Here is a 15,232-nt window from a genome sequence, read left to right on the forward strand (position 1 = left end):
GAATATGAATCATGATTGGACTCTTATTCAACAAGTCAATCTGTCAAACTACAGTTTGTTAATAACTGTAGAAGATTTTTATTTCAACCATTGTTCAGCCAGTCATAACCATCGAACACTGGGGAAAAATATATGAAAATAATGTCAAAACGATAAGTTTATGAAAATTTAATGGATTTATTTTCGACCTTGCTAGGAATCTCTGAATAACCGGTTGCGATATGACATCAACATTTTCCAAATGTAAGTTCATCTATCGCTTCATGGTTTGAAGAGCTATTCAATATGGTATGATAACATGAAATCTGATAGTTCTCTGCAGCATAATGATTTATTCGCAAGAATGATCATGTGAAGTAAATTAGACTGTAAAAATTGATACATATTTAACATGCTGAAGCCCATTATACGTCATTGCAAAAAATAGCGTGTGCAACAAGTTGCAAAACTAGTTTTTTCAGCACTCGTAGTATTTATCCAACTCGGCAAGCCTCCTTGGATAAACGTACAACTCGTGCTGAAAAAATCATCTCACAAATCACAAATAGCCTTACATTAAAGAACACTCTAATAATATGTGTCATCATCACTCACGATTATCGATCAAATCGTAGCATGAATCCCATTAGCGTAACCGTTGAACGGTCAGATAAATATAATGTGGCTATTATAAGATCTTCTCTATACTTATCTGAAATTACTTGCACGTGAATTTCTGTAACATATTTTTTATTAGAAAAACATAGAAGGTATATACAAGAGATTTTTTTTGTCATTTTCTCATAAATTCGGCAGCATTTGGAATACACAAAATCAGATGCTAAGTACAACGAAGGAAAAACGGTAATCCCATTACATAATGCGCGAAGCAATCGCTGGTGGCTTCCAGTTCGGTTCTCCAAAACGGAACCGAAAGGGAACTCCACCGCGGTGCCAGGGCACATACGCAAATGGAAACACGGGAGGTATTATCGAACAAGGCGACTCACAGCTGAAAAGCCATAGCAATGCTGCGAATCCTTTGGATTGTTAGCCGTTTGCGCTGGATCACGCCTACTGGTGGGTCAAGTATGCGATGGAAGAACTTGTGGAGGAATGAAACCGGAAATGAATAGCACAGGTACGAAACACGGGTGTGACCTGCTGTCGCAGGTATCACGGGACGAAATGAGGGACCGCTGAGGGAGACAGACTCGCTTAGTACCAGTATCCTCCGTACAGTCCTCCGTAGCGGTAGTATGGGTATCCACCTGTTCAAATAAAAAGGAAAGATCGCTTTACATCAACCGTCGCGGAAGGATGTGTACAAGGAACTCACGACCATAACCGTAGTATCCTGGATAGCCATAATATCCACCATAGTAGCCGGGATAACCGTAGTATCCGTATCCGAACGATGAAGCACCCTTCAGGTCTTTGTCTTCGGATGCTGCTTCCAGATCATCGGCGGGAGCGGGACCTACACCAGCTGGGCGGGGCGCGATCGGTTGCCGCGCCCCCGGCTGCTGCGGAGCTGGGATGGCCGATACCAGGGCAAACAGGGCGATGAAGGCGAAGAGCAGGGTCTGTTTTGAAAAGAGAAATGCAAGAACCTTAACGTTATTCTAGGAAGGTTAAAACACTTCTATACAACTTGAAAATAAATTTTCAATATAAATGAGTTCACATTTGCTTTGAGGCAATATAACCAACGAACGGCTGGACCGATTTGCAAGATTTCCTCAATAATCGATTCGTCTTGGATCAACAACCCGAGCAAGTCCGATCTTCTAAACATCTAGTAATAATATAGAAACTACGAAAATCCAATTCGACTGATGTCATATTAGATACAGCTAGTACTTGTCGGTAGAAACCCTTTCCACACGCAACGTTATCCAGCAATTTGCGCTCGGTAATGGCGGCTTGAGTACCCATTAGTTTGACATTTAAGAGGTAGAAAACATTGGAACTGATCACATTGGCCTTGACTGAGAGACCAAAATAGATCAATAGGGCACTGCACGAAAACATCTTTTTCTCTTTCGTTCCTCATAAATTTTGACGTTTACTGGCCTTGTTGTTTTCTAATTTCTTTGCAGCGAGAAAGAGACAAAGTAGTCCGTGCAGTGCCCTATAAACAAGTCTCGCGCTTAGTTTCATAGGGGCGTAACTGTATTGATCGATTTTTCTTAATCGATTTTATATTTTGTTAATAACTCATTTGCTTCAAAAGCTACAACCTTGATTATTGATTCTGGTGCAAAATTCAACCATCCTTTATCACACCAAACCATTAAACCATCGACAAACTAGCGCAATTCGGTACAATAATAAAAAGAAAACATCGACGAAGAGAAATCGATCAATACAGTTACGCCCCTATGAAACTAAGCGCGAGAAGTGTTTTTTTTTTTCGAAAATACCTATTTAATTAACATTCTGTCCTACTAGTCTCGGAAAGGCCAAGGGGTGATAAATAATAAAAAAAATAATATTAAAATGAAAAAAAAAATCAAAAAACTCTTCGGATTTGTTAAAGATCGTTTTGAAAATCCTCAAAATTATCCGAATTTTATTTGGTTGCCCCCTTAAAATATTATTTTTTGGCAAAAAATCCGAGAAAAATAGTTTTTAAATATTTGTATCGGCCTTAATGGATATGTAATAGATCATGAAGTTTGTATTCTCAAGTAGTTTTTTTTTACTACAGAACTCGTCAAAATATCTGCTGAGGCATCCGGTTTGTTCGTAACGTTAAATGAATTGCAGCAGATTGGATTGATGCGCTCTAATATGGTATTCATTATAGCTCTGGAAAGTGCAATACGGAGATCTGGTGAGCAAAGAAACGGAAGTTTTGCATGCTCCTTGGTTTTGCGGAAACTAGCTGAAAAACTAGCTTATTATGCTAGAATTGTTCGTTGGGGTGAAAGAGGCTTTCGTGCCTTTTCAACGGGAGACTAAAAAAATAGGACTGATCATAAACTATGTCAAAACTAAGTACCTGGTGGCTGGCAGAGAACGTGGTAGTCCAAACGGAGTTGGTCCCGAGGTGGAAAGGAATCGGATGCAATTTGAGATGCAAGATTCAAATCTATAATTTATTATTTTTCTTTGATCACGAGAGGAGTACTATGTACTAATTTGATTTCTTGTTTTCGCCAAGGTTTTTTGGATACACTTGTTTTGAATTCACGTAGGTACTATGTTCTAGTTTATTGTATGCGATAGACAAAGCTTCTATAAAAAATGCTGTACTTCCATGTATTTTATTACATACATTATTAACCAATGAAAAGCTATCGATGGACATTATATTTTATCAGAAAGGAGATACTATTAGAATATCATTAGAAACCATCAACTTTTTTCTTACAAATGTCTTGGTTTCATTTCAACATGACTTCCGACCAGACTTCCTCGGCAACATAAACCTCAAACCAAACACGTGCTAAACCAAATCTTGTAAAAGCTATTCACGCTCTTGAGTTGTGAAATAAAAGAATCGTATAGGAAAACCTAGATCATTTTTTATACCCATTTAATTTTGGAGAAAATTACGTTTCTTTATTGATGGATTTTTATGCATTTTTGATCTCTCCAGCCAAGCCAAACGTAATGAGCTCTTCCCTTCCTTTTTAAATGGAAGCTTGACAGAAGGATTCTCGTTTCGCGGTACATCGTCACAAAAATTGCCGTATTCTTACGGAATTATAAATTCCCTACTTTTGTCTCTAATTCTATCAGCAAAATGGGCATCTACGTTTGGCAGATGATAAATATTAGTATGTCCAAATAATTGTATTGCTAATTTGATTAAAATTGAATTGGGAGAAAATTTAGGGCTAATTTAGGGTTTCTTACCTCACGTTTTCTTACGAAAGCGTTTATTTGATTTTAATTGACAAGGTGTAGCACGTATTTCAGTCACAGCGATTGCTTTTACGGCAAACTTCAATTCAATTTCCGGCATAAGCGATTTTCACTCAATCTCTCAACATCTCATTCTCTCTTGGTACGGTAAAAAGGCTACGTTAACAAAAATATGCACGTTCCACTACATCACGCCAGATGGTATTATGCATAATAATTTTCATTTGTTTAAAAAGATATATTCACTCATTCAAATTCCTTCCAAATACTTAAAAACAATATTGTTTTCACTTTTTGAAATCGAGAGAATTATAAATAACATGATAGTGTAAACGTATTAGACACTTTTCCTATTAACTATGAAGGATTATTTTCATACTAAAAATAGCTCTTAGTTATCGATCAACTCAGTGTAACTTCTGAACCCCGATTTCAACCAAATTTGGAACACACATTCTTTATCTTAAGGAGATGACAATGGAGGGGGGCTAAGCATGCTCTTTGGAAAAGGGGGAGGATGTGCGGGGAGGGGTATTGCTTAGTTATTAATCAACTCAGTGGAGCCTCTGAACCCCTTGGCCGATTTCAACCAAATTTGGAACACACATTCTTTATCTTAAGGAGACGACGATAGGAAGTTATAGATGCTTTTTGTAAAAGGGGGAGGGTGTGGGGGAAGGGGTATTGCTAAGTTGTTGATCAACTCAGTGTACCTTTTGAACCCCTTGGCCGATTTCAACCAAATTTGGAACACACATTCTTTATCTTGAGGAGACGATGATAGGGGGATTATGAATGCTTTTTGGAAAAAGGGGGAGGGGTATTGCTTAGTTATTGATCAACTCAGTGTAACTTCTGAACCCATTGGCCGTTTTCAACCAAATTTGGAACAAACATTCTTCATATTAAGGAGACGACGATAGCGTGATTAGGGATGTGCTTTTGAAAAAGGGAGGGTATGGAGGAAGGGGTATTATTCAGCAATCGATCAACTGAATGTAAGTCTTGAACCCAATGACCGATTTGAACTAAATTTGTATCAAATATTGTATGGCCTAAGGAAACAACTTAAGTGGATGTGGGTAGGTAATTTTAAAAGGGGATGGTGTGAGAGGGGTATTGTTTAGCTATCGATCAATTCAGCATAACTTTTGAACCCATTTACCGATGTCCACTAAATTTGGAACCCATATTCTCTGTTTAAGGAAGACTATATCAGACTGGATAGGAGTGTCATAGCTGAATGAGAGAGATGGTATATTTATTAAACGAACAGTTTAGTATACCTTTTTACCGCATGGGTCAATTCAAATCAATTTTGTAAACACATATTCTCTGCCCAGAACTATTATATAGAGGCTGGGAGAAACTTTTGGAATGCGGGAGGTTGTTGGGGTTAGGTATTGTTCAGAAAACGTCTTAATTTAAAATCCCTCTTATTTAGTTCATTTGATGTTCTTTCACATTGTACAATGCTCCGAAAACAAATTTCCCGAATTCCTTAAAAATAGCAAATCCTCGACAATAACACTTTCCCGTTAATAACATTTCTCCGAAAAATGACTTAAACGAAAATGATATTTCCCCAAAAATGATACTTCCCGAAACACATATCCCAGAATATGACACTTCCCTGAAAATGACATATCCCTGAATGAAGCAGGCCATTAACATAACAATATTTGGGATAATTATGAACAGCATCAGAAAAATCTTTCATAGAAAGCATGCATTTGCTGGGTATAGAGCAATGATTATTGTTACCCTTCGTCGGAATCATGGTTTGCCCAGTGAAAAGCAATAATTAATGTGTTTCCTTCTGGATGGTGGATGTGATTGCTTCTTTAAAAGTAGGCATTTGCCAGGAATAAGGCAATGGTGCGTATGATCCCTTCTTTAAAAATGGGCGTTTGCCCGGAATAAAGCATCGGTGGATGTTTTTCCTTCTTTAGCAATTGACGTTTGCCAGGAATACCAACGATCAAACCAACGATCCCCTTTTCTAGATCAGTCAATGCTTCCAAAAGCCTTCTATTAGTCAAATGACGAAGTATCAATAAGTTAACACAATTACTCTGTTGACCAATTGATTTTATCTTTTTCTGATTGTAAAAAACTGAAAACCAAACTGGAAATTCCGAGCAAGGCCGGTACATAAAGCTAGTCTATCATAAACCTACGGCTTCCAAACAGTATAAATCATTAGTATTCTGTGCAGTGAGCCGGGAATCGGGTCCATATGCCCAAGTAGTGATTTACCCTATGATTACATTTTTGAACACATAGAGGAAAAGGTCCTACCGTTGTAGCATGTGGAAAATAGTCCATTCTGAGCATTTTATAGGATTCGAGAACAATTATGCATCCACTAAAACTCTTTCAATTATTTACTAGAACACCTTCTGTTTGAAGAAATTCCATTTAAAAGAAATCTAAGGTCATATTTTACCTTAAAAAATCACATCCCTTAAGCCTTTTGTTGTTTTTCCTAGTGTTAAGGTCATATTGTTGTGGTATTGCCCTCCAAAAAAATACAGGCAACAACAGGACTGAACTCCGGAACATGCCGCCCCCCAGAGGACTTTTCCTTGAACTAATTTTGAAAAATCATGCAGTTCCAAACGTTGAAAGCTAGGATTCAATGCTTTATCTAAAACTGATCACTTCTCTCGATGAAGCAGTTCCCTAATGTGAGCAGATAAATAAAATACAATGGGAGAAGACATTTGATTATTGGCACCCTTTTGTTTTTGATCGTTAAATTCGGGCCTAATTGGTATCGAGCCGTCGAACTATCTTACTATTAGCGAAGAAATTAGCTCGATCTCGCCAGTCTGAAAAAATATTGACAATTCTGCAAAATTGATTGTTTTTGACAATTCAGTTTTGTGATTCGGTTGTGGCGTGGGCACCCTTGAAAAAGTAGCTAAAATTGAAGAATAATGAATAATTACACCCCCAGATTTGAAAAAAGGAGTAATATGTTCATCAATCCACCCGTCAGTGATGGCAGTATGGCACCTTCCTCGTGCATTAACAAAGACGATGAAAACAATCATAAAGGATAGCTCTAAAATAGAACTTTAGGTGATCTAAAATGCACTTTGGATGGGTTTCATTTATCATTGATTGACATTTATTGCATTCATTTACCTGACCCTTGCAGATTTGGAAAGTACAAAACCGATCAGCGTGAACATTTGTAATGTACGGATTTTTGGGACCGGGGAAGGCTCTCATGATGGTTCATGATCCATCCTCTTCTAGATGAGGGGCTCCCTTACAAATGAAACACAAATTTCTACGTAACACGAGAACTAATCAAGCAAATAGAACCAAGTTCGAAATACGTTTCTGTAAAGATTACATGAAATGAATATTTGAATATTTTTTAGAGGTACATGTCACCGATAGTTTTTCGCATCGCGCCATCGCTGACAATTTCGGATCAGGCACTGCCTTTTAAAATCTGTCATGCCGAAATGTCGAAAATTAGAAAAATTCCGCAGAATTTCATGCTTGATATCAAAACAGTCCGAAGAAACTCCAAAGATTTTTTTGTGAAACTAGCAATGATTTCCCTGAAAATTCTATACAATACAATTCCTCCTTGAAATTTTGAAAAGATCTCCACGAAAACTAGAATGTAGAAGAAATCACAGACGATATTCTGAATAATTTCCCGTTGAAATCTAAGGAATTTCGTTTAAAACGCCGAAAACATGTCCGTTGAAATTGCGAATATTTCTTTTATTGAAGTACAAATACCAAACAATTGTTCATGAAATTTCGAACACCTTCTTGTAGAAATACTGAAGAATTTTCTATGGATTTTCGTTGAAATTCTGACAGATTTTTCAAAATCCAAATAATTTTTCATCAAATGTTTGAACTAGGAGGACCGAAAAAGCCATTTGTCCGAATTGACCTTTTGGCGGAAAGTGCCATTTGGCCAAGCAGATCGGAGTTCGTAGAGTGCCGTGCGCGAATGAAGACGTTTTAAATTATCTGCTGCTTGTTTTTTCGCGCATCTGCGGGTGCCAAATATTCGGCCGCGTCATATTTTTTCAAAAATGCTTTTAAATATAGGTACCCATATTTTTTTTTTCTAATTAGAACAATTCGGTAAATCTTGAAATTCTTGTGGACGTTAAAGTTATCAAGCAATCAAAGTTAAAAGTGGAAGCTATCTTCACCTCAATTATTTGTACAGTTCAGAAATGCAATCATTTAGAAATGTGAATTACGAGTGTTAAGAAACAATGTTTGTCGTAAAGAGTACTGGTGTTAAGACGAGTGCATGATAAATTGTGACATTGAAGGTAATGAAAAGGCAGATGATCTGGCGCAACAAGGTTCAAACACACAGTTTTTTGGCCCAGAACCTTTCTGCGGTATATCATACTGTTCCATTAGGGAGTTCAGATCAAGCAAGCATCTAGTTCGGACGTGTTTTGCTTTTCGGTCGCGTGTTTTCCTAGTTTCGGCTGGTGATTCGGCTGGTAGTCAGCCTTTTAGTGGATTTTCGGCCAAAAAGTTACCTGCCATTTTTTAGCGTCCGGCGGGTGATATTTGGCCAGTGCGTCAGGGACCAGGTTTCCGTACAGGACCGTACAGTGAAAACCGGCCCGATTCGCTCGAGATTCGGAGATTTTTTCGGATCGGTGTTCAGTCGGCGGGTGACGCTTTTTTTCAGTGCGCGAAAAGTGGACTTCCCGTAGCGTTCAGTGCTTCTGGACAGTGCATCCAGGGTGGGGTCCCTTATCATGTGGCCAAAGAATCAGCCCGATCGGTCCGAGGTGACCGGAGATCCGGATTTTTCGTTCCGGATAATGACATCATTCGGCTGACCGGTCCCAGTACAAAGCAAGTGCGGTGAAAATTTTCCCATTTTTTTTTGTTTTTGTTTACCGACTCTCGAGTTCAGTATGCGGCCGTGCTGAACAGTAGGGGCGCGATTTCTTCACCGGCGTGGTACCATCACACCAGTGCGTTGGTGTTGTCGATCCGTCTTGCTTGTTTAGCTCGTTATCGTTCCGCGCGTTTCAAAATAAGGAGTATTCGGTTCATGAACATTTAAAGAATAAAAATATAAATAAAATAGATTTTACTACATACTCTTTCGACACCCGACTGGTAAGAGTTTTAATTATAAACGCATAAACAACATATGCAATGGGTCGAGTTGTCAGCTTGAGGCAAACATCCATGACCTACCTAACCCTATCCAACTACAAACTCCGTAGATCTTATGAGGGCGTCGCCAAGTCGGGGGCCTCTCGCTAAGTAAGTTCTGCATCAACATTTCCTTCCCTATCCCTAGTTACGGTAATGGCCGGGAGCAGTAATCCTCATGCTTTTGCCATTTTTATCTTAGATTGAAATCAAGTATTACTCCCCATCTTGATTTCTGATAGCAATCTGGAAAAGGATTTCAAAAGAAATATGAGTATCACTAGTGTTCAATCTACGAAGTATACCGTAACAACGCTAACGCTAAAGTACCATTTGGCCAAGCAGATCGACATTTTTGCAATGGTTTTCCGGCTAAACGGCTATTCAAGCCAAACAACCAATTCGGCAAAACGACTAACACAGGCAATCAGCTTGTTGAAGCAAACTCCTCCTTCAGCAAAATAACCAGCTCCTCGGCATGTCGTCCCTTTCGGCCGTATGTTGCTTTCGGCCAAACGAAGTTTTCGGCAAAGCCGTTTTCGACCTAATAACCAAATGGAATTCGGCTGTCAGCTTAAAGTGTTATTTGGACAAATGACATTCGTTCAAATGGATTTCCACCAAGTGAGTTTCGGAAAAAACGACCGAAAACAATTTCCCGTGGAATTTCCGAAGAATTTCTTATGGACAATAAACAATTTCCCGAAGAAATCGAAAGAAATTATTTTTTTTTTGTCTTTATTGGAGAGACTTTCAGCCCAAGGCTGACTCGTCTCGTAGAATTTTTTTGAAATTCCGAGAAATTTCCCATTGAAAATTCATACGTGCTCCGTAAAATACTTGACGTAGAATATTGAAGAATTTTAGAGAAAATCCTGACCAAATTTCCTTTGAAATTAAAATAAAAACAAATCCCATATAGACTTCCTATGAAAATACCAAAGTGTCTCCTGTAGAACTTCCGAAGAATTTTCCTTGAAAACTCTGAACAATTTTCCCGTTGAAATTCAAAGATTTTCTTGCTTAAACCCACAAATTCGCTGAAATTCCAGAGAGTTTGCTATGAAAACTTATCTAACTGAAGAGAATTTTGCCTAAGAAATTTTAAACATCATCATTTGGAAAAACCAAACAATTTTCTTGGCAATTAAAAAATTTCCCATGGAAACTTCAAAATATTTCTCATGAAACATCGGGAAAAAATCCAAGTGAATATTTTGGGAAAACTTAAGGACAAACCTTCCGGAATCCAAAACTAAATTCACTCACGTTTTCAAGGGCACATCACTCAATACGAAAGCAACGGACAACTGTTATTTTTATTGTGTCAGCTTTGCTGCGTCGATAGTTGTGCGTTGCTTTCACATTGAGTGGTGGGGGCCTTCAAAACGCGATTGAATTTAGGAAAATAAGTTAATGAAGATAATAATGCTCATTAGAGTGATTCAAATTTTGACTTTTTCGCTCCTCTGTGCTTAAACGATCGATTGCTTTTGCTATTTTAATAGTTCTCCAAAATTTTCAGCTGATTTGGGTGTCAATTGATTGTGCACGTGCCATTTGAAGGTTATATGAAAGTTACTATGAGAATTGCCACTAACGTAAAGGATCGTTTCGTGAAGCAGCCCAGAATCTATTTGAATACATTTAACGCATCGTCATCATAGTATAGATCCTAAACTGAAAGTCAGTTGTTGCGAAGCAATCTGACTTTTGTGAGCAAAATTATAAAGAAAACAAAAATGGTCATTATTAATATTGATGTTATTCTTTTACGTGTTAAATTGAATTTCCAACAATTCAGTACTTTTGGTGTCAGCATCAAATCGTTTAGCAACAACGACGATATTTTCCCTTGAAATTTTTTATGTTGCTAACGTCTTCTTCTTCTTATTGGCATTACATCCCCACACTGGGACAGAGCTGCCTCGCAGCTTAGTGTTCATTAACCTTCTGTCTGTGCTTAAAAAAACTTACGTTGTCTGTGCTCTGGGGTCAAATTGACCCCAAATTGAAATTGCTATAACTTTTTTAATGTATGATCAATTTTGGATTTTTGTGGCTGTTTCGAAAGATAATTTAATCATCTTTCAGGTCGTTACCAAAGATTGACTATTGGTGGGCGGGTACATCGCGGGGAGGGGTTTTAGTGAACAAGGGTACAAAACAGTGATTTTTCATGATTTATCCGAAAATCCTACCCATTTTGAACTGCACCTTTTTTAAAAAGGTTATGCAGGAAGGCATGTGCTTTGCCATGAGACGTTGATAAGTTTAGAACTCGGCCGCCAGTTGGTGGTATATTTGAGTTCATTATTTTAGACTACTCAAGATATTCCGATATATAGAATTCTCCTCAGTGTAAATATTCTTATCGCACAAATTTAAAAATTGAAAGAAGTGCTCATTATAATGAGCACCGCTTTGTAGTGCTAGACATCGGCAACAATGTTGTCGAATACAACTTGGGTATAGGTATGAGGGATCTCAAGCTAAAGCAATATTTTATATATGCAAGAATATTGCAAGTACACTAGCGCCGCCTATTTGTAAATTTCCTAATTATTTGTTCCGTCACATGACAGTCCATTTCCACCAGAAGAACTTTGTTAAAGACGTCATCTTTACAAATTTCAAATTTGTGCGACAAGAATATTTACAATGAGAAGAATTCCATATATCGGAATTACTTACTTGAGAAGTCTAAAATAATGAATTCAAATATGCCGCCACCTAGTGACCAAGCTCTAAACTAATCAATGCCTCATGTCAAAGCACACGCTTTCCTGCATAACCTTTTTGAAAAGGTGCAGTTCAAAATAGGTAGGATTTTCAGATATAAGTAAAATAAGCATGAAAAAACACTGTTTTTGTACTTTTTTTTACGAAAACCCCTCCCCGCGATGTACCCGCCCACCTATAGTTAATCTTTGGTAACGACCTGAAAGATGATTAAATTATCTTTCGAAACAGCTCCCAAAATCAAAAATTGATCATACATTAAAAAAGTTATAGCAATTTCAATTTGGGGTCAATTTGACCCCAGAGCACAGACAACGTAAGTTTTTTGAAAAAAGTACACTGTAGCACATATTTTCAAGATTTTTCAAGCGAATTTGCACCTAGGAGACAGATTTCGGCGAGTTTTACCAAACTACCAAAAATTAGGAGAATCGGTTGAAAACTAAAAAAATGGCAGCCACTCAATGTGGCCTGGGGTCATATTGACCCCAGAGCACAGACAAAAGGTTAAGCACTTCCACGGTTATTAACTGCGAGGTTTCTAAGCCAGGTTACCATTTTTGCATTCGTATATCATGAGGCTAGCACGATGATACTTTTATGCCCAGGGAAGTCGAGACAATTTCCAATCCGAAAATTGCCTAGACCGCCACCGGGAATCGAACCTAGCCACCCTCAGCATGGTCTTGCTTTGTAGCCGCGCGTCTTACCGCACGGCAAAGGAGGGCCCCATGTTGCTAACGTATTCATACATTTTAAGAGCTTAATGGACAATGATGCGGAACGCTTTTCACAAAAGTTACTGTTTTCATAGTAATTTTCATACAAGCTTCAAACTGCTTGTGCTCAGTTAAATTACATTCAAATTAGCTAAAAATTGAGGACGATTAAAATAGCAAATGCCATCGTCAAAAAAGTCAAAATTTGAATCACTCTAATGCTCATCTATCTGTCTAATATTCAAAACAAAAACGAATGTAGTAGGCTTGTTCACAAATTATTATTAAATTACAAGCTAAAACAATACGAATTAATTGATTTCCCATTAGGTTAACCATGCATAGAGATTCAAATAGGGGAACTACCCCTTAAATTCATACCATGTACCCAAATCAATACCATTCGAAAACAAATAATTGGTGCGCAAATTGTTTTATTTCTCATTTTTGTGATTTTTTCAGCAGTGAGCACGCCGAATAACAACAAAACATGACAGAAATTGAGCCTAAATTGCCTGTTTTACGAATGTTATTGATATAGGAGCATGTTATCAATAATGGAACAGATACCCTACGTATTTTCAATTTCAAACAGTCATGCGTGTGGCCTTTTTCGTCAAATAGGAACAACAACGAAAATGTGCTGCACAATATACTAATTATTTTCCTGAACCAGTAGGGACACGGCAGGTATTTCCGTCCATCGTCATAGGGGCTAAAACCAACGAAAGCAACGTACATTTGCTAGAACGTTTCTCCTGAGCTTACGATTTGGTACGTATGAGTTTTACAAAAAAGCGTCTCTTTTATTGGTTTTCGAGACTATGACGAACAGACGAAAATACCTGCCGTGTCCCTACCTACATAATTGAAATTTGCAGTTTTATTCATAGCAAAAACTTTTATCTGATTTTAAGCGATTTTTTTGTTAAAATTTGTTTGCGCGCCAACCACGTTTAGTATCAAAAGATTTCAATGCTTTTGCAAGTGACGAACACAGTTCATGATTATTTCACAGATTTTCCACCAAGTTTCATCAAAGTCCTTTGGCACTTCCACTTAATTCCCATCACCTGAAAACCACTAAACACTCACAGCTTTGAAGGATGCCATTTTTCCGATAGATGCTTCTATTAAGATTACTGCTGTTGCACTTATCGCACGACTGGAGCGACTCCGGAGTCTTGAAGATTGTTTTGGCGCTTGAGAACTGACTGCCGATAAGAAGTTTTCCGGTCGTTTATATAGCTGAAAGCGAGAACCAGCCTCAGAACTATCACACAACCATTAGTTAGATCAGCCGCTACCACCACTATCACTATCCATCTGGCCGTTACTTGGCTACTGCCTTTAGTAGGTACTGGTACTTAGTAAGTAATCATAGTTCTACAGTTGATTACGCCCGGTCAAGACTAGCGGCAGGGCCAGCGGTAGTTGATGGGGTGAGGTACAACGGGTGACCGATAGTGAACGCGATGATTTGATTAGAGACGATTACTGCGCGCGTCTTCCCAGCGGATCTACACCCCCGTTGTGGCACCATGCGTACTAGTAGGTGGCTAAAATATTTCACATTCATACAACGAAAGGCCACTTTTTCAAAGATTCAAGTTTGATTTCGAATATATCTGGTACACCAAATTTGAAATACCGAGCAATTCATCTTTCTCCATGCATTTTTTTTTCGAGCTGTATCGGTTAGTATGCAACAATATGGGTCTTCGAGCCATATTGCCCTCCGGTTGAAGTCATAGCCAAACGAAAATGTCAAATTTAAATACTAAAAAGTTACTAAAAATTGCTGGAGATTTGATTCCCATATCGGGAGAACTCGCTCCCTCTATGAGCTAAACATGTTTAGGTTCAAGTCTCAAATTTATTTATTTTCCATCCTCATATCAAATTTACTTATTTTTAAATCATAATAATTCATAATCGTCAGTCATGCGAAAATAAAATACTTTAGTGCTAAGTAAGGCAAGGCAAGTAATTTTAGCCCTCAAATACAGTAACAGTAAGGTTTAATCACAGAAACCAATTGTTGCCATAATCGGGTGGGGTTTGTATTCTATAATGATTTCCTTTAAAAAAGATCCAAAATTCGTGGGCACCGGTGCAATGATGCATTTTACCAGCGGAGCGAAAAAACCCTTGTGGAATTGAACCACTCGCAATAGAAGAAAGCCAATTTTCGATTTTCTACCATCGGTATCCCCATAGTGCGGCCGAGACGTCAGTCAATGGTACCTACTTGAACATCTTGGAGGCGCGCGCGACCGTCCGACTTGACTCGGTCGCCCACCTGCCAGCCAGCCCGCAGCAGCATATGGCAAGCGCGTGTGTCGCGAGTAGGTAAATCGCAATACTGCGGTTAGACGGCCTCCCCGGACGGTCGCGCGCGGTATAGGCATGGCACATTTTTCAATGTCATTGCGCTTGTTTGGGCTGCTGGTTGTTAATCTATTGTTCTAGAGATGGCCAGCGGGTGGAAATTGGCACGCATTGGGTCTAGTACTGGGTGAAGATGCGTTTTTTCTTCTTCCAAATTAAATAATGTTTTATGCGTTAAGCAGCGTTTCTCAATCCAAAAATGAATGTTACTGAAGAACCTATTTAGGTTTATTGTTTTAAAAATTGAGTTTTGTATATGTTTAAAAAAGGTAACACTTTTTTAAGATACCGTGGTTCGGGGTGACATTGGGCCTAGGGGGTAAGATTGGGCCAAAAACGAAAAATGTTTC

General features: G+C 38.4%; 1 protein-coding gene across 2 annotated transcripts; it reads right to left on the bottom strand.

Annotated features, from left to right (window-relative positions):
- Nucleotides 1-712: 712 nt before the first annotated feature.
- LOC134218510 (shematrin-like protein 1) lies at nt 713-13,745 on the bottom strand. 2 transcript variants are annotated; one of them, XM_062697612.1, is made up of 3 exons: nt 13,587-13,745; nt 1,322-1,565; nt 713-1,250 (listed from the first exon to the last, which is right to left on the bottom strand). In XM_062697612.1, the coding sequence occupies exons 1-3, from the start codon at nt 13,602-13,604 to the stop codon at nt 1,198-1,200; spliced, it is 315 nt and encodes a 104-aa protein (XP_062553596.1). In that variant the 5' UTR covers nt 13,605-13,745; the 3' UTR covers nt 713-1,197. The 2 variants fall into 2 exon arrangements, with proteins under 2 accessions (XP_062553596.1, XP_062553595.1); XM_062697611.1 differs by having other exon boundaries at nt 1,319-1,565.
- Between the last annotated feature and the right edge of the window lie 1,487 nt (nt 13,746-15,232).

Source organism: Armigeres subalbatus, chromosome 2 (assembly GCF_024139115.2).
Source record: "Armigeres subalbatus isolate Guangzhou_Male chromosome 2, GZ_Asu_2, whole genome shotgun sequence".
NCBI classification, from domain to species: domain Eukaryota; kingdom Metazoa; phylum Arthropoda; class Insecta; order Diptera; family Culicidae; genus Armigeres; species Armigeres subalbatus.